The sequence below is a fragment of the Cervus elaphus genome, chromosome 6 (genome assembly GCF_910594005.1).
Source record: "Cervus elaphus chromosome 6, mCerEla1.1, whole genome shotgun sequence".
Taxonomy (NCBI): domain Eukaryota; kingdom Metazoa; phylum Chordata; class Mammalia; order Artiodactyla; family Cervidae; genus Cervus; species Cervus elaphus.
The window spans coordinates 24,479,529-24,498,907 of record NC_057820.1 but is presented as its reverse complement, the minus strand read 5'-3'; the positions used below and the strand labels follow the sequence as shown (position 1 = coordinate 24,498,907).

General features: G+C 44.2%; 1 protein-coding gene across 2 annotated transcripts; it reads right to left on the bottom strand.

Annotated features, from left to right (window-relative positions):
* Nucleotides 1-5,452: 5,452 nt before the first annotated feature.
* On the bottom strand, nt 5,453-16,413 carry SOWAHB (sosondowah ankyrin repeat domain family member B). 2 transcript variants are annotated; one of them, XR_006341749.1, is made up of 3 exons: nt 12,844-16,413; nt 11,535-11,638; nt 5,453-6,589 (listed from the first exon to the last, which is right to left on the bottom strand). XR_006341749.1 is itself a non-coding variant. In XM_043906410.1 (1 exon), the coding sequence occupies exon 1, from the start codon at nt 15,778-15,780 to the stop codon at nt 13,483-13,485; it is 2,298 nt and encodes a 765-aa protein (XP_043762345.1). In that variant the 5' UTR covers nt 15,781-16,413; the 3' UTR covers nt 12,224-13,482. The 2 variants fall into 2 exon arrangements, 1 of the variants encoding a protein (XP_043762345.1); XM_043906410.1 differs by lacking the exons at nt 5,453-6,589; nt 11,535-11,638 and having other exon boundaries at nt 12,224-16,413.
* Nucleotides 16,414-19,379: the final 2,966 nt, after the last annotated feature.

Sequence of the window (19,379 nt, the reverse complement as noted above, 5' to 3'; positions counted from 1 at the left end):
CTGCTGCAAAGGGAGACAAAGGAGCTTTCCTGATTCCTTATAGTCTAGACTCTAGGGTGAGAGAGACAACTCTCAATAATCAATACTATCTAAAGTGATACATTGTTTGAACAATCAAAAACAATGAGAAGACTCCCACACCAGGAAAGGTTGAAGAAGTGGGATTGACATGGGATAAAACGTGGAGAACTTGAATCCTCGCTAACAAGAGACACAGCAATTACACTCATGTGTTTGTGGTTTTCTGTAGCTTCATCAGTGGACTGATGTGTATGTGTGTAATTTGATCTTTATGATATTCTGGGGAATTATTTCCTTCATCTTTTTCCAAATGGAGAAATAGAGGTTCAGAGAAATTAAGTGATTTCCTCAAAAATAAATGGCAAGTTAGAAGTGGAGAGGAAGTGACAATAGGGGGGATGGTGGGGGGAAGGACCTCTGAAAAGTTGCTCTTCCATAAAAAGAGCACCAACACTGGCAATAACTGTCAGAGCCAACTGTTACAGAACTCTGGAAACTGGCCAAAGGGGAGTATTTATTCATAAAAAATGGCTGAATGTCAGTAAACACAGTGAACTTTGTGGAATTTTAACTTGCCTCATTCCTTCCCCTTTTCCCCAGCTCCACAATAGCCTTGAAAACAAATGGCACCACATTCACAGTGAAAACCAGCATCTTGGCAGCCCCTGGAAAGGGAGGAAGGGGGTTGGAACTCCCTAGAAAACCTTTCCCGGGGAATTGTCATTATTTGACATGTCAGGCAGTTCCCCGGAAAACTCTAAGGACTTGTCTTTATTTGATCTGACTCAGAACAGCTTTTTCCACAGGAACACTTGTCAAAAACAGTCAACAGCAGTTATTTAACATCACAGCTGCCTCAGGTGGTGACAACAGTTGAGACAAACAAGAAATTGACCCCCAAAATTAGAAAGAAAAGCTAGGGAATAAGATGTCCACGGGGAGCTTTGAAAAGGTCCAACATATTTCTAGAAACCTAGAAGGATTCAAATGATAGGGTTGGGCTTGTGCTTCAGGAAAGACCTAAATAAATTGAAAGACATCTTATGTTCATAGATTGGAAATTTTAATATTGTTAAGATGGCAAGATTCTCCAAATTGATCAATAGATAATGCAATCCTATTGAAATCCCATGTGCCTTTTTTTTTTTTTTAAGGTTTTATTTGTTTGCTTTTATTTTATTTTTGGCTTTGAAGAGTCTTTAATGTTGTGAGTGGGCTTTCTCGCAGTTTTGGTGCTTAGGCTTCTCATTACGGGGGCTTCTCTTTGTTGTGGAGCACTAGGTGGCAAGTTGCGCGGGCTTCAGTAGTTGCAGCTCATGGACTCTGGAGCACTGGATCTGTAGTTGTCCACAGGCTTGGTTGCCTTGTTGATTGTAGGATCTTCCCGGAGCACGGATTGAACCCTTGTCTCCTGCACTGGCAGGTGGATTCTTAACCACTGGACCACCAGGGAAGTCCCCCCATCCCACGTGCATTTTGTTTTCTTTGCAGAAATTTACAAACTTCCTAAAATTCATATGGAAACTCCAGGGACCCAGAATAGCCAAAACATTCTTGCAAAAGAACAAAGTTAGAATCACACTGTCTAATTTTGGAAGTTACTGTAACGCTCTAGTAATCTATTCAGTGCGGTATTAGTGTAAAGATAGATGTATAGATCAGTGGAATGGAAGCTCGAATCTAGAAATCAATTATTACATTTCTGGTCAGCTGATTTCCACAAGGGTGCCAACACAATTTAGTGGAGGAAAGAATAGTCTTTTACATAAATGGTACTGGGACAACTGAATATTCATGTGCAAAAGAATGAAGTTGGAACCCTATTTATGTTAGTCAGGATTCTCCAGAGAAGAAGAACCAATAGGATATACGCAGATGTATAGAAAGAGATTCATTATGAAGGACTGGTTCACAAGATTATGGAGGCCAAGCTGGAGGATAGCTGGAGGCCTAGGGAAGCCAGTGCTGCAGTTCTAGTCCAAACCTAAAGGACTAAAACCCAGGAAAGCTAATGTTGTAAGAATCCAAAGATCTGAGAGCTGCAGTGGCTGATAGTATAAGTCCAATCTGACTTCAAAGGTCCAAGAACTAGGAGTGCCAATGTCCAAGGGCATGAAAATACGGACATGCCTGCTTGAACAGAAGAGTAAATTTGCCCTTCCCTTTTTTTGTGGTTCTATTCAGGGTCTCGGTGGATTGAAAGATGCTCATCTGCTTTGGTGAGGGAGATCTTCTTTCCTCAGTGTATCGATTGAAATACTAATCTCTTTTGGATAAACCCTGATATTTCCACCCAGATAGGTTGTACTAGCCATCTAGGCATCCCTTAGCCCAGTCGAGTTGACACATAAAATTCACCATCATGTCATATACAAAAGTTAACTCAATATCAGTCAAAGACCTAAATGTAAGATCTCAACTATAAAACTCTTAGAAGAAAACATAGGAGTAAACCTTCATGAGCAATGGCTTCTTCTTTTTTCTCTTGGCCATGCCATGCGGCTTGTGGGACATTAATTCCCTGACAAGGGATTGAACCCAGGTCCCCAGTAATGGAAGCGTGGAGTCCTAATCACTGGACTGCCAAAGAATTCCTAGCAATGGTTTCTTAAACACAATATTAAAAGTTTAGCAACCAAAGAAAAAACAAGTTGCACTTTGTCTAAACTTAGAACATTTTTGTTTCAAATGATATTATTAAGAAGTGAAAGATAACAACAGAATGGGAAAAAATATTTGGAACTTATATATCTGATAAGAAACTACTACCTAGAATATACCCTATAGACTGTAGCCCGCCAGGCTCCTCTGTCCATGGGATTCTTCAGGCAAGAATACTGGTGTGGGTTGCCATGTTCTCCTTCAAGATATCTTTCCAGCCAGGGATCGAACCCAAGTCTTTTGTGTCTCCTGCATTAGCAGGCAGGTTCTTTACCACTATAATTCTCCACACTTCTAATTATCATACAGTGCCTGAGGAACGTAAAGCAAAGTTCTTCAAACTTTAGAGCGCATAGTAATCACCAGAGCTTTTGGGTTGAGAGAGATTTCCCAGACCAGGCCCCAAAGACTGGCCGTTGTTAAATCTGGTGTGGAGTTCAGGCATCCATCATTTTTGTCTAACAAGCAAAGTAATGATGCAGATGAGCCACAGACCACGTGTGAGAAGACCTGCTTTCCATCATCTTTCAAGGTCTTGACCTACTTCTAATTCAGAAGCGGCCAGCTGTAATGAGCTCTGCTATGAAAGATGAATTCTGCAAAATTCACCCAACTGTAATTTGGGGACATCAATGACCCCAAACTGGAAGGTTATTTTTTTTTAAAATTTATTTTTTTAATTTTTGACTGCGTTGGGTCTTCATTCAGCACTGGGCATTCTGGATCTTCGTTATGTCATGCAGGACACTTCATTCTGGCCAAGGGGCCTTCTCTCTAACTGTGGCACAAGGGGTTCCGGAGGGAGTGCATGGTCTCAGTAGTTGCAATGGGCAGACTTTGTTGCCCTGTGGCATGTGGAATCTTAGTTGATCAAGGTTAATCAATGATATAACCCTCATCCCCTGCATTGGAAGCACGAAGTTTTAATCACTGGACCACCAGGAACGTGCCCAAATTGGAAGTTTTACAGAGCATGTCACCTTAGTCTGCTGTCCTTTGGACTGCAAGGAGATCCAACCAGTCCATCCTAAAGGAAATCAGTCCTGAATATTCAATGGAAGGACTGATGGTGAAGCTGAAACTCCAATACTTTTTGGCCACCTGATGTGAAGAACTGACTCACTGGAAAAGACCCTGATGCTGCAAAAGGTTGAAGGCAGGAGGAGATGGGGATGACAGCGGATGAGATGGTTGCACGGCATCACTGACTCAATGGATGTGAGTTTGAGTGGCCTGCGGGAGTTGGTGATGGACAGGGAGGCCTGGCGTGCTGCAGTCCATGGGGTCGCAAAGAGTCGGACACGACTGAGCTACTGAACTGAACTTAATTGATGGAAAAATAGAGAAAATGCCTATGTTTTCAATTCAGACAAATGTCTTATATCTTGTCATCTTGTGACAATGATACAATGGGTGAGTAGTCACTTATCATTTCTAAACTGGCTCCTTTGATAAATTTAACATTAAAAAAAAAACCAAGCTAAAGAACTACTTTAAACCCTCTTTCCTAATTCTGAGAAATTTTGCTATTCAGTCACTGTTTAGACTTTGGATAAACAATGATAACATCTCATCCCCACTTCAGTGTAATTTTATCATCTTAAAACTTGGACAGTGCAGTGAGAATCTGGCTGTCTGGCAGGGACTCTTCTCTCCCAGAGATGCCCTAGAGGTGAGAAAGAGGGACATCCAAATATTCCATGTGATCACAATCCCAGCCCTGGCCGAGTACATGTCCGACTGCTTGGAGTCGGTGATGAAAGGAAAAGGAAATCAGTGCTGGAAGCTCTCACCTAATTCTAAAGGGAATTTCACTGCATTTGTAGCCAGCCCGGAGTTCTACTTCCCCAGCAGACCTGTAATTCATGTGCAATGATTGGTCAAGTGTTAGACCCACAAAGAAGAGCTTGTAAGGGAAAAAAAAAAGGCTTCAGCAAAATCTGTTTACTGCAGTTAACTATTAAATCTCTTAACTGCTCTTTGTTGCTTTTTTTTTTGGCTGCACTGGGTCTTAATTGTGGGATCTTTTTAAAACTTTTATTTGAGGTATGTCGGATCTTTAGTTGCAGCATGTGGGATCTAGTTCCTTGACAAGGATGGAACCTAGGCCCCCTGCATTGGGGACATGGAGTCTTAGCTACTGGACCACTGGTGAAAGTCTTGTCTTTTTTGCTGTTCTTGATACTTTTTTTTTTTAACCACAAGCTAAAGTATTGGTCCATGCATGCAGGTCCACCTCTTCCCAGCCCCAGACAGTACCTCTGCAAAGTTGGTAGGGTGGGGGGGTTGTTAGGGAGGAGATGGTGGGCAACAAACTACAGGGAGTGCCAGGTCCTTTGAAAACTGACACCAGAGGGTCAGAGGCTCAAGATACATTTTTAAAACTCAAATGGTTTCTGGGATATACCTGTTGGATGGCACTTCACCTTTATTTACCTGGCCAGGAGACAATCAGCCTCTGGCTATCCTTGGTCAGATCTGTCCCCTTCCCAGTTGTGGAGAACCCAGATTCTGCCTAGTAACAGGCCATTTGAGATTCCCATTGGTGGGGACCAATTTTATTTAATAATAATAATAACAACCCCCTCTATTACATTGCAAGATTAACTATTGGTGAGCATCTAGGATAGATATGGTTCCAAAAAAGGGATAACCAGTTATATTTTTACATCCATGGCTGATTCATGTCGATGTATGACAAAAACCACTACAATATTGTAAAGTAATTAGCCTCCAACTAATAAAAATAAATGGAAAAAAAATAAATTTATGGTTTGAAATAAATTTAACAGAGAAAAGCTGCAAGAGCTGTATAACATGGAACTCCTGTTCCATGTTAAGGTTTTACCATCTTTGCTTTGTACTTTCTTTTTTTTTTTTTTTTTATTAATAAGCTTTTTAAGAATAGCTTTAGATTTATAGGAAAATTCAACAGATAGCACATAGAGTTAAAATATCCCCCAACATAGTTTTCCATATTACATAGGTATAGTACATGTATTACAGTTAATGAACCAACATTGATTTATTATCTGCAGTCTATAGTTTATTCAGATTTCCTTAGTTTTTACTTCCTTGCTCATGTCACTTTAATTTGACTCAATCCCTTTGAAGTACAAAGTGGTAAATGTAAATGTAAGCTATTAAATTGCACCTGGGAAAATAGCCAAGAAATGAAAGGACCTCACAATTATTTTCAAAAAGATATATCAGTACTATTATAGTGAGAAATGATCCGCATGTCAAAAAGTAGAGAAATAGCTAAGCAAACTATTATATATTAACGTAGTGATATACCTCCTGGCCATTAAAAATGTAAGCTAGGAAAATTGCTTTAATACATGGAGTCTGCTGTTAATGAGAACAGTGGAAGATAAAATATGCATGCTAGTCAGGTAAAAGTAAATTAAAAGTAATTGATGGGATTGAAAATGATTAGAATTTACTACTCCCTAAAGTATATCTTTTGTAACTATGTTTGAATGTTTTTTTTATTATTATTATTAATAGAAAATAAAACTAGGAGCAAATTTCATCTTCAGGAAATTCTTTAAGTAAAAGATGCATACAATCAGGAAAAAAAAGCTTTCTGGATAACTATATTCCCTTCCCCATTCTTATGTTGAATGATAAAGTCATTCTAAAATATTCTCCCTAGCTATCAAAACAAACAAAAAAACCCAGACCAGTGATACTGGTAGATCTAGCCCACTTTAAGTAACAATCAAGCATAGTATTGATAAATGTTCTTCAGTCATATCTGGCTCACACCTGTCTTATGTCTCCACCACCCCACAAGCAAACAGAACAATCACAGGTTTCAGATGGGTGGTAACAGGAGTACCCTCTTGTTTTCCTGCCATGAACAGAAGCAGGCAACCAGTTTCCTGGAGAGGGGACCTCCTGCCTGAAAAACAAAACCATTGCTTCAAGTCAAATGAATGCAAAGAATGATTTTTAAAATAATTTAAAACTTAATACCTTGAGGATCTAGCCCTATATGGAAAAGGAAATGACATTGAAGCAAAATCTGTTCTACAGATGAATTCTGAACTGCCCCAGTTTCAGCCATTTAAAGAGCTAAACTTTGACCTTGAACTCAGTATAAAATACCCAATTCAAATGGAAAAATAATAACATATTAAGCAATAAAATAGGCTGGAAGTTGCTATGCACAGTATAGCTTCATTTTTGTTATATATTCTGGAAGAATACACACCAAAATATCACCAGTGATTACCCTAAGGTAGTAAAATTAGGTAAGTTTTGGTTTTCTTGTTCTCTTTTATCTGTGTTATCCGATTTTTTTTTTACAATAAACATGTATCGTTTATATGATTTTAAAATTCTTTAAAGTATGAAATAGATGTAAAATTTATCAAACTCAACCTTTCATCAACTGACTTTAGTTCTGTGTATTTAACTGCAAAGATAATTGATATTTATAGTAATAATCACAAAGCATTATGGATCTTGTATGGCTTTTTGAAACCATAAATTACTTTGTATTCGGTTTTAGTGTTGAGTGTATTTAATTGTAGTTCAATTTTCTTAAACTATTAATTATGTGAAGTACATGTGAGAAATTCTTATGAAATAGAATAATTTATTATTCAAAGCAATCCATTTCCCATACCTACCAGATAATGGGAGCATTGTGGTACCTTGCCACATCACAAAATGTAACAATGTTTATGTAAACTTCCTATTGTGGTTTTCTTTTGTTTTTTAAGGAACACCAAACAGTTCATTACTGCAAATCCAATTTCCATCATAAGCCAGTATCTGGATGCTGTGGCTTTATATTTATAAAGGATAAGGATTTTCTCTTCTTAACTCATAGAAAATAAAGACATAACGAATTTTGAACCTGAGGAAGTATCTCCAAAGTGGAATTTGAGTCAGATGCTTACCACAATAAAGAGAAAACGTTAACTCTGGTAGAATAAAAACAGTCCTGTGCCCATGATCCAAGATTGCCAGGTGATACTAGCCCACCTGTCCTTTCACTCTGCTTTCCCAGGTGGTCTTAAAGAAGCTTTTAGCAGGAAAACACCTGGACCCAAGAGACCACAGAACATGTGAGGTGACACACACATAAGGGACACAGAGCTATGGTGAGGTGGCACCTGATACAATGTCGGTCTGTGTCCTGTGTTTAGAGAACTAATCCTTTTCTCAAACGGTCACAGGTCGCTCCTAGGATTAGTTTTCATGGTCACTTGGTCAGCTGCTTCATGCAGATGTCTTCCTTTATTAAGAATCTTGGATACATCTCAAACAAAAACAATAAATCTTATGGTGTGAGAATATAAACTGAATTGGTTTTATTTAAATAAATAAAGTTCTGTAAGAGTAACAGTTATGGTTTCAGAAAGTGTGATGGCAATAAAATACCTATTAATAGCTGTAAGATTTGGGAATATTCACTCTTCCCTGGTAGCTCAGTTGGTAAAGAATCCACCTGCAGTGCAGGAGATCCCGGTTCGATTCCTGGGTTGGGAAGATCTGCTGGAAAAGGGATAGGCTACCCACTCCAGTATTCTGGCCTAGAGAATTTCATGGACTGTATGGAGTGTTGCAAAGAGTGAGACACTGAGTGACTTTCATTGTCTCTTCATTCTTTTCAAAAGGAGAAATAGAATACATGGAAGAATTAGACCCTCTAAAAACAGAATTCTGGCTTTGATGCCAACATGTAACTTCAAAAATATCTTTTTCCTTATTTGTCCTATCATTTTCTTGTTTGAGGCATAATTTACATACAGTAATGCCTTTAAAAAAAGTCTTAAAAGTAGAAAAGAGGAGGCCAACTTGGGAGCTAGGAATCAAGAAGTGCTAGAGTAAAGAGGAAGAATATTTCAATACGTCAATAATTTTTAATTCAAATCAGTGAGACTTCATCTTGACCAAGTTAGTGGAATTTTGGTAAAGTTTACTGCATGGTTGAATTTAGATATTTCAGATTTCCTGAGTGATGGTAGCTTTACATAGACACACACTTGACTCCCTATAAGCCTCACCCCTTCAGACCTCTGCCTGGGTTTCTATTCCAGACTAAACCAGAGCTGCTAATTTGACTGGTGCTAATAATAGTTTACATGACTTCAATTAAAACCTAATTTTGTTTAATGACATACCATAATAGCTCATGATTGTTACACACAAGAGATAGTTGGACGGTCTTTTTCATTTGAAATGAGACATAAAAGCTCTTTTTATATCTGAAACAAGGAAAAGTGTTTGATTTTATCAGTAAATCTTATTCTTGTAGCACCTTTTTAATCAACTAGAGAATTGTCTTTAGCATAGATGGAAAATTTAAGTGAACTGTATATTTTGAATGGTGTTTAAAATAATAATAGCTAACATTTATTGAGGATTTACTATGTACCAGACATTTTCTAAAGACTTTGTGTTCATTCACTTGATCTTTAAATAATTTAAAAAAAAACCTCAAAAATGAGAAAACCAAGAAGTTGAAGGTTGTCCAAGCCAGAACAGGAACCCAGGCACCCTAGCTCATTGCCACGACCCCAAATACTACACAATCTACCCTTCCATCACACATTTTTAATTGTTTGTTTGATGTCAGCAAACACAAGCACACACACTAATACTGCGGTGCTATAACAGCCTATACCGAGACTGAATTTATACTCTTCTTCGTCAGTGCCAGCTTGAACCTAGACCATCATCACGGTAATGGAGAGGTCTAACCACTGAACTAGGGCATTGAGATGAGAGGAAATGGAGAGATCCTTTTGGAGCCTACCTAATTTTTTCTGATTTTAATCAACTAAGGCAACCCCTCCAACTAAAATTTTCTTTCCTCATCTTAGACATTCAAACGCATTCACCTCATCCAGCTGATGGAGTCAACAATCCTATTTCCAATATGGAACTAAGACACTATAATAGCTTAACTGATCTCTGCTTCTAGTTTGTCTCCCTGGCTGCAGCAAGAGGAATCTTTTTTTTCTTTTTTTTTACCCCAGTCTATACGTGTCTGCATTAAACTGTCAGTGACTCCTCATTCCCTGGGTCAGTAGTTCTGAAACATAGACAGGAATTTATTGTGGTAATTGTACAACTCTGTGAACATACTCAAAACCACTGAACTGTGTACTTTAATTAGGTGAATTGTATGGTATGTGAACTATTAAATATAGATCAAAGTTGTTACTTTAAAAATGTATTAAGAAAATCAAATCCTCTGGAAGTCATGGCATGCTGTGTGGAACATCCTGAAATGTTGAACCAAAAGCAGTTTTGCTAGCAGAAGATAACAGTAGAGTAGATATAACATATAAAACTCACCACTTTACAATTTTATCTACAAAAGAGCAAGTGGTTGAGCTAAGATTATCACCAGTTTCTAATGTTTGCCTCTAATAATAAATTATTTGCTAAATTATTTTATTGCCTACCCCTATTTGCCAGCAAAGCAGCGTTAACATCAAAGGCAAGGAAAATCTGAAAGGGAAACTTCAAAATTGAGTACATCCTATACAGTACTTCAATTTCTGTCTCTACTTGTTTGCTTTCAGATTAAGACATTAGGAAAGTTTCCATACTTGGAATTACACTAAGGTTTTCTGGAGGAGATTGGACAATCCTTGGCTTTCTGGGAAATGCCTATTTTTCTTTTTCTCTTTAATAGGCTTTTTTTTTTTTTAAAGAGTTATTTATTTACTAATTTGACTGCTCCAGATCTTAGTTGTGGCATGTGGGATCTCTAGTAGTGGCATGTGGAGTCTAGTTCCCAACCAGGGATCTAACCTGGGCCCCCTGCATTGGGAACATGGAGTCTCAGCCGCTGAACTATCAGGGAATTCTCTAAAACGACTATTTGTCTTGACATATAAAATCAGGGAAGCCTGATGGCTCAGTGAATAAAGAATCTGCCTGCAATGCAGGAGACCTGGGTTCAATCCCTAGGTTGGGAAGATCCCCTTGAGGAGGAAATAGCAACCCACCCTAGTATTCATGCCTGAAAAATTCCACGGACAGAGATGAGTCTGGTGGGCTGCAGTCCAAGGGGTCACAGGCTGGGACACGACTGAGCGATTAAGCGCACATACACACACATCATAAAATATCTTTTCCATCTTGACCTTAAATTCCCTTTCCATCCTCACCTCAGTCCACAGCACCTCAGGCTGCCACACAGCAGATGCCCCCATACCCCCCACAGTCATGAGTGGCTAAGTGTCCCCCAAATACATCCCTAAGCATTGCCTTCATGGAGGCGTCGACCTCCGAGTTATCCTCTGAAACACAATATCTCCAGGAAAGGAGCAAAAGGAATTCTAAGCTGAACGAATTCGGCACCAGGACAGAAACTTTGAGGGTAAGGGCATTTGCACTCTGATAGTTGTGGTGAGGCGTCAGTGTGGGGTGGTGGCAGGGAGAGGCTGAGAGGAGATTGGCTCGGGCAGTCCTCCTAGTCTATGCTTTAAGACATGAGCAAAACAGTGACCCCATCAGGCCTGTGCTTTCCTCTGCTCTCAAAACCCTCTCTGCCCCACTCTCTCCCCAAATACATGTTAACCACTTCAGAAAGTTGATCAGAGTCAGAGGTGTGATGTGTGGACAGAGGGACCTGATGGATCCTCATAAGCATGAACCTGGGACTGTGTTCTAACCATTGAGCAATCAGTCAGTGCTGTGCTATGAAATCACACGTGGCAGCCAGTCAAGAATGTGGTAGAACCAACACAGCTGGTTTCTGTGGAAAGCCAAGATCATTCACCTAAAGATGCCCGGCCTTCCAGCAGCCCGCCCTGATTTTCTTAGCCCAAAGGACTCTCTCCTCAGAAATTCTCTGGAGCACTTAATTTTGTACTTACGAAACGTTGAAAAAAAAAATTTCTTCTTGCATTGCAGTGGTTTTGTCCTCATTGCTGGTAGCATCTTTTCGTTTTTCCCTTTGTCTCATTTCAAAAGCTTATACCTAATATAATGGAAATTTAAAAGATACTTTGGGAGAAAGGTATGGTATAAATCAATCAGCAAATATTCTTGTTAGATTTTTAAGTTCAACAGGGGAGAAGTCCTGTCCCACTCATCTTTATAAATCCCACACTAAGGAAAACATACTCGCTGAATAAATTGACATTGTAATAACAACATGGTAAAATAAAAACATTTCCTTGACTTTTAAAAGAAGTTGACATTTTTGTGATTTTTCCGCCCTTGGAGATCACCGGGTTTACTAGAGTATTCACATAAATGTTTATCTTTTATTTTTTAAAATTTCATTTCCCCTAACCATACACCTATCATCTGTGCCTATAGCTTTCTTGATTTGATTTGCTAAAGTTTCATCCCTAGTATAGACCTTTTTGGAGAAAAGCAATCCTTAGGTTTATTTATTCTGCCTGTTTTTGTTTGTTTTCTAATAGAGCAGAAAGATATTTATTTCAGCAAAATTATAAAGTAAAACTACAAATAAACAAAAATATTTGACATTCACTGAGACACAATTTCGTAAAGAAGAAAGTTAATAGTAATCAGCATAAGAACAATAAACTACAAATATCTGTTGACATTTTAATGGGGGGGAAGCCAGAAGAAACACAAAATACGTTAAAAATACAACAACATTGCCACAGCACATAAAAATATCTCCATAAAAAATTAACTATTTTGATTTGGACACTTAATCTTGCAGCACTCTTTGAATTGACATTCTGAAATCTTGATGTCCTACTGCAGTTTATTAACTAGCCATTCTCTTATTCCATGGATTCACAGAGATCAGTCTCATCACAAATAAAAAGAGCACTTCCCATTAGAGACACAGCACTAACTCAAGGCTAATATTTAATCTTAATTGGCAATGAGTTTAGTACAAATAAAATTATATTTAGCAGCTTAGAGAATTCCTGGTGGGGATGCATTCACCTCACAACCCTTATTGCATCCCCAGAACAAAATCATTTCTCTTTTCATGAGTATGAATATTGGCCACTCAGACCCACTAAAAACTGATGCTAATTCTGCCATTTGTCACAGAAGGAATTTCCATAAAAGATGGTTTCAGTCACTATGCAAATGAGCCATACAGTTTTTACATTTGGAAAGTTCCCCTTAGTTTTTATTTATTTATTTATTTTTTAAAGCAGGGCCTGAATGTTAGTCACAAATGGATCTTACCCAACTGCTTCTCTGAAAAGATTAATGAATCTTTTCTTGCACTGGCCACCAAAGGTTGCATTCAAAGGAAAACCTGAGGATGGGGTAGATGAATCTCTTAGCACAACTTCTACTTTCCAGTAGTAATTTTATTGCACCAATCTGAATGCAAAAAAAAAAAAAGAGAGAGAGAGGAAAAAAGAGAAGCCATCTGATTTCAAACCTGGTGCTTTTCCTCAGCCAAGATTTATTCTCCAAATGAATGGAAGCCAGAGAGCTCCTAGCCAGAGAGAGGATTTTGTTTGAACCTTCTCAGTTCCTTGAATTGCCTCTCTTCTTGTTAGATAATCTGTTCCCTCTCTAGTCAAGGCCTGGGGTAGCTGCTTGGGAGAATAGCGTGGCCACCTGTGCCCAGGTGGCAAAGGAAGGGAAAGAACACCCAGGTTTAGGCACCTGACTCTTGTCTACATTCACCGTTAGAAAGCTTGGATGACCTTGAAGGCCCAGGATGCGCTGACACAGAATCCATGGAGGTAAATAAGCAGGCCATCTCACTTGACCTCTCAACCAACTCCTTGGCAATTTCCCCTCTCTCCCTGGATTCTCTCACTGACTAGTTCAAGGATGGGGGTGTGGAGGCCATGTTGGAGACAGGCCCCCTCAGTCACTGTCCTCTTCTCTTTCCCTCAGATTGGGGCATTTCTCATACTGGTTGGCCAGCTTCCATTTGGCGTGCTGACTTTTGAGGAGTGCAGCTAAGGAAGTCTTTCGAGTGACATGTCGAGATACTTCTCGGCTCTTGGCCTTCCTGGTGGGGGAAGAGCTACGAACCAACGAATAGGCGGGGAAAATGGGCTTGTCCCGTGGGGCTTCCAGTAGCTGCCATATTTCCCCAGAGGTATTACGGGTCAGATACTGCCAAGGCTTCTTCCCACTGCTGTCTCGGATGTTTACACGAGATGCCAGCCTTTGCACAAGCAATTTGATGATCCCCTGGTGGCCGTGAATGGCTGCAAGGTGCAGCGGGGTGTACCCACAGCTGGACTTCACATTCACATCAAGAGCAACCCCTGCTTTCTGTGCACTTGAGACCAAGTCCTGAAGGGCCCTGAGGGCACCGTGTTTGGCTATCCAGTGCAGGGCAGTGTACCCAGTCAAGAAGTCTTTGTGCAAAGCCAGCTGGGGGTCCTCCCAGAACAAACTCAACACCCGAATCCAAGAGCCACTGGCCAGCTTCACGATCCATTCATGCTCCCTGGCCTCGAGGGGGACGAGGGATGACTTGTGCTCGGAAGATCGGTGGGGGACCAAGGCTGTGGGCCTGTCCCCTCCAGGGGCCCACCAGCTGCATGGATGATCCCGCTCGGAGGTGGCAGCCTTAACGTCTACATGTGCTAGTGTCAATGCAGCATCCACCCTTGGGCTGGACATGGCTCCCACTCTGGAGGGTTTCCTGGCCCGGGGAGGGCGTCGGCTCCTTTTCAGCAAGTCCTCCTCAAGGCACTCTTCATCAGAGGAGGACAATTTGGCTCTCCCCGCCCTAGAGCTTCTCCTTAGGGATCTCCTTAGTTTGGGAGCTGGCCAGGATAATGGTTGGGGGTCGCCTGCAGGACCATCAGCTCCTGTGGAGATCGGCTGAGAGGTGTGAGCATCTCCTACATTCCTGAGGCCCTGGGGGCTCCTGGTGGGCCTGGCCTCCTTTGGAGAAGGGGCCCCAGCTGGATTCCTGAGCCTTCTCCCAGCTGGGGCTCCCAGGGCCAGACGCAGCCCATCTTCGGAACCTCCAGGGGACTCTCTGGGGCCGCTGCTGCTCTCCTCACTGCCGTGACTCTCCTGTTCCACGAAGTCCTCCAAATCCTGGAGGGACAGCTGACATCGAATGCTACGAAAGACTGCCAGCGGAGAATCCCCGGACCAGGCTTCCGAAACAGTGGGAGCGACGAGAGACTGAGAGGGAGGAAGGGGGCCCAGGGGCGCTGACTCAGATTCCTGGACCCAGGAGCCCTGCTCCGAGGGCAGCCGAGCGAAGTCGTCCGGCAGCACCGACCAGGCTCGGACGGGGCCGTGGTCCCGGGCCTCGGGTACCTGGGGGTGTCCGGCTACCCACTCGCGAGTGCGCTGCTGCTGCTGCTGCAGAGTGGAGTAGAGCACGGGGCCCGGGGTCACCGGCGCGGGCGGACCTCCTGGGGGACTGGGGCTGGACAAGACAGCGGGCGCTGCAGCAGCCTCGACGGTGGCAGGAGGCGAGCGGGGCGCGGCAGGCCTTGGCGGGGGCTCGGCGGGCGCACCTTCCCGCTGCGGCCTGGGAGCCCCGCGGTCGTCCTGGGCTGGCTTCTCCGCGGCGCTGGCGCTGGCGGGGTCCGGGAGCCCCCCCAGGCCGTTCTGGAGGCATTCCCAGCAGCAGCGGCCCTGCGTCTCCGCCGCCGCCACCGCGGCCGCGGACACCGGCGCCCGATGTCCGGAGCGGCCCCTCGGCCTGCCGCCTCCCCGCGCCGCCTCCCGGGCGCCGCCCGCGGGGAGTCCATTGCAACCTGCGTCGGCGACCCGGGCTGCGGCACCTGCTGGCGCCTCCTCGCGCCGGATCCGCCTCCCCGGCTGCGGTTGCGGCGGCTGCTCCCCTCGGCGCGCGGGGAGCGGGGAGCGGGGTGCAGCTCCCCCTGCAGGGGCGGCGGCCGCGGGCGGGTCGCGGGGTCGCCGCAGCCCCTCCTCCTCCCCCACAAGGTCCCGGTACCTCCTCTTGAGCACCACGAACTTGGTGCCGTCGGGGTCCTGGCGCACTGCGGCGACCGAGTTGACGAAACCCTTGAAAAGCTCGCGGCGGCGCTGCTGCTGGCCGGGGGGCGCGTCGGGGTCGCGGAGGAAGCTCTTGAAGTGGCTCAGCAAGGCGGCGTTGGTCACCCGGCCCCCGGCCTGGCACAGGAAGTCCAGGAGCGCTTCCTGGCTCAGCTCCCGGGCCATCGCGGCCCCGTCGTCCCCCGGCCCCGAGGTGTCTGCGTCTCGCCCTCCCGGCGCTCTCCCGCGCCGGCGGAAACCCCGGCCTGGCGTGTGTCACCTGCGCCCAGGGTGGCGCCACCCGCCTCCATCAGCCGCGGCCTGCGGGCAGACCCAGAACGTGCCCGAGGCTGACGGGCTCCCCCCGGCCACAGGCCCCGCGCGCCGCCCAGGTGGGAGAAGGCGGCTCCCTGGGTCGGCCCTGCGCGCCGCGCGCCGCGAGTCCCCGCGGCGAAAGTTCCCGGGATCGGCCGGAGCCGGCTTCACCTGCGCCCCGGCAACGCCTCCTCCCCGGCTCTGGGGGAAGGGCCCGGCCCGCCTCCTCCTGTCCCTCCGCCCTGTGAGGTCTCCCCCACCCCTGCCACCCATCCCCGATGAGTCAGGCGGGTCCGAACCGGGAAGAAAGCGCCATAGGTGAGGTGGCCGGCGAGCCAGCGCCGGCCACGAACCGCGCGGCCGGTCGCGCAGCCGCTCCCGGCCCGGGGCATGGAAGGCAGGTAGGCAACCCGCCACTCCTCTGGGTTTCGGCCACGTAGGAAACGAAAACAATAGGAGAGCTGTTTTCGCCCGCTCCTTTCTCAGCGTAAGTCCCGGCTGAAGTCGCTGGGTGGGGGAAAAGGTGCAAATTAACCAGCGTCTTGCGGTCTCTCCAAACACACCTTACTTAATGCTGTAGGCTAGTAATTTCAGATACCCGGAGGCAGCATCATCGAGGTGCGGGGGGTGGGGTGGGGGACAAATTTCGCATCCAAAGCAAGCCCATCTGGATCTCGGGATAACCCCCGGGGCGACTCCTCCGGACTCTGGCTCCTAGGGGTCCCAATACGCCCAAGTCTGTAGTGAAAAGAGAAATCACTCTGAAGGTTACAGGTTGGTTACAGGAAGAAGGCCTTTTTCCTTCTTAGTAATCTCACGCAAAGCTGCTGAAAAAATCAAATTTGATGTGTGAATTTGCTCTTATTTACTCCAAAATTTATGAACAGAAGAGATTTGTACAGTCTCTTTTGTGTTGGCTTAAGTGGTGAAGTTGGTTCCCTCCAAATGTCACATTTCCTCCAGGCATTCAGAATGTGAAGGCAGTACAGGCTGGCTGGATTCGACCAAGTTGTTCCCAGCTTTCAGCTTGACTGTCATTCTCCACTGAGGGGCTGTAAACTGCCTAATTCCACGTGCACTTGTAGACTGCCTGTGTGCCTTTGTGGTGGTTAAATCGTGTCCAACTCTTTGCGACCCATGGACTGTAGCCCACAAGGCTCCTCTGTCCATGGGGATTCTCCAGGCAAGAATACTGGAGTGGGTTGCCATTTCCTTCTTGAGGGGATCTTCCTGACCCAGGGATAGAATCTGCATTTCCTGCATTGGCAGATTCTTTACCGGTGAGCCACCAGGGAAGTCCCATTTGTAGATTAGAGTTTGACAATCTCTAGTATGAAAATCTTGGCCTCTTCAAGACAGTAGAATTACAGCATGTTTCCTAACAGTTGCTTCTTCTGCATTTTACCTGTCCACATGTTCATCCGGAAATAATCCTTCTGGTCCTATTCTGTTTCTTTATTAGTCTATACACAGGCCCCAAATACTTTTCTTGTTTTATCTACTTACCTATCTGATTCCCCGCCCTCTCCCATTCTTTTCTTTAGCTGCCTTCTTATTTCCTTCTGTTGTGACTGTTTATCCTCACCCCAACTGTAACAGCAAAGATGCTTATTTTTTATATCCTCTGTTGGCCATATTTCCTATTTTCTCCTCCACGTCAGTGTCAGTCTTCCTTCTTGTACTCCCCTCATCTTTCCACTTTTTCTTCTTTTGTTCCACTATTTTTAATTGTTTCATGAGCCCCTGTCCTTTTTGCTGAGGGAAGGTATTGAAAGTATCTTGGCCTCACAATTGTCAACTTGTGTTAGCGTGGGCCAGTTTTACTGACTGACACATAGGTCACATTAGCTGAGCTTGGTTTAAGTTGCCAACATATCCTGGTACTTTTCCATGAATGAATTGGAATCCTTGGCTTTAAATTATTTAGGTCAGAAAGAAGAACGGGGAAACATTTTTGTCTATTTTTGGCATTTTCTTGAATCTGAACCCAAAACAGGGTTAAGAGGGGGTAAGTGTTTCCCACTGAGGTCTCCACATTAATATCAAGCTTTTGAAAGTGAAAGTTACTCAGTTGTGTCCGACTCTTTGCGACCCCATGGACTGCAGCCCGCCAGGCTCCTCTGTCCATGGGGATTCTCCAGGCCAGAATACTGGAGTGGGTAGCCATTCCCTTCTCCAGGGGATCTTCCCAACCCAGGGATCAAACCCAGGTCTACCACATTGCAGGCAGACTCTTTAGCAGCTGAGCCACAAGGGAATCCCAAGTATACTGGAGGGGGTAGCCTATCCCTCTCCAGAGGATCTTCCCAACCCAGGAATCGAATTGAGGTCTCCTGCATTGCAGGCAGATTCTTTACCAACTGAGCTATCAGGGAAGCCCAGATATTCAAGCCTTTAAAATAGTTATTAAAATAAAGGTTTTGTTTTAAACTTTAGCTTCTTTTCATTTTTTTTTTTCCTGGTGGAGTCTTGATGGACCTGCCAGGTGTATCCACACCTGGGACAGGAGAGAAGCAAAACAGAAAACTCAGATGGGCACTGAAGAGTGGCAGGTGGAAAGAATCCCCCTTTAGTACTTTTCGAAACTGGTTAGGGTACTTGTGGCAAGAGAGGGTGATGACATAGAGATCTGAACTTGAAGCACTTAGACTAGAAAGAAAGGAAGGGGTCATCAAAGTCATGGTTGTTGAAATCAAATTATCTTTAGTTGAGGGTGGAATTAGGTCTGGAGGAGTAGAAAATGGGGGAAAGGAAGAAAAACCCCATTATTTAGCTTTTTGGGTGCCCAGGTGGTTTAGTGTCCAGACTTTCTCTCCTCACTCTTTTCTTTTTTTCTTAATATTTACTTATTTATTTGGCTGTGCCAGTTCGTAGTCGTGGCATGCAAACTCTTAGTTGAGGCATGTGGGATCGCTCTGCATTGGGAGCACGGAGTCCTAGCCCCTGGACCACCAGGGAAGTCCCCCTTCTCTCCTTTTTCTCTCTTGTCCCACCTTAAGGTGATAGTCTATAAGAATGCTCTTTACCATATCTCAGGGAACATTTTTATGCTTCCCTCATATACAGTTCATTATTTCCAGAAATATTTTGGGGGCATTATGTTGGGCTTCCCTAGTGGCTCAGAGGCCTTCTCTGGAGGCTCACACTGTAAAGAATCTGCCTGCAAAGCAGAAGACCCACATTCGATCTCTGGGTCAGGAAGATCCCCTGGCGAAGGGCATGGCAACCCACTCCAGTATTCTTGCCTGGAGAATCCCTTAGACAGAGGAGCCTGGCGTGGTCAGTCCATGGGGTCGCACAGACTGGACACAACCAAGCAACTAACACTTTATGTTGCCCTGGCACTGCTGGAAATGAGTATAAAGAAGAACACATACGTGAGAGCTAATGATTTATGGAAGCAACAGTAAGAGAAGAGGCTTAAACCTGTGTGTTAAGTAACTTAACAAAGACATGCATCTGATGCTGGA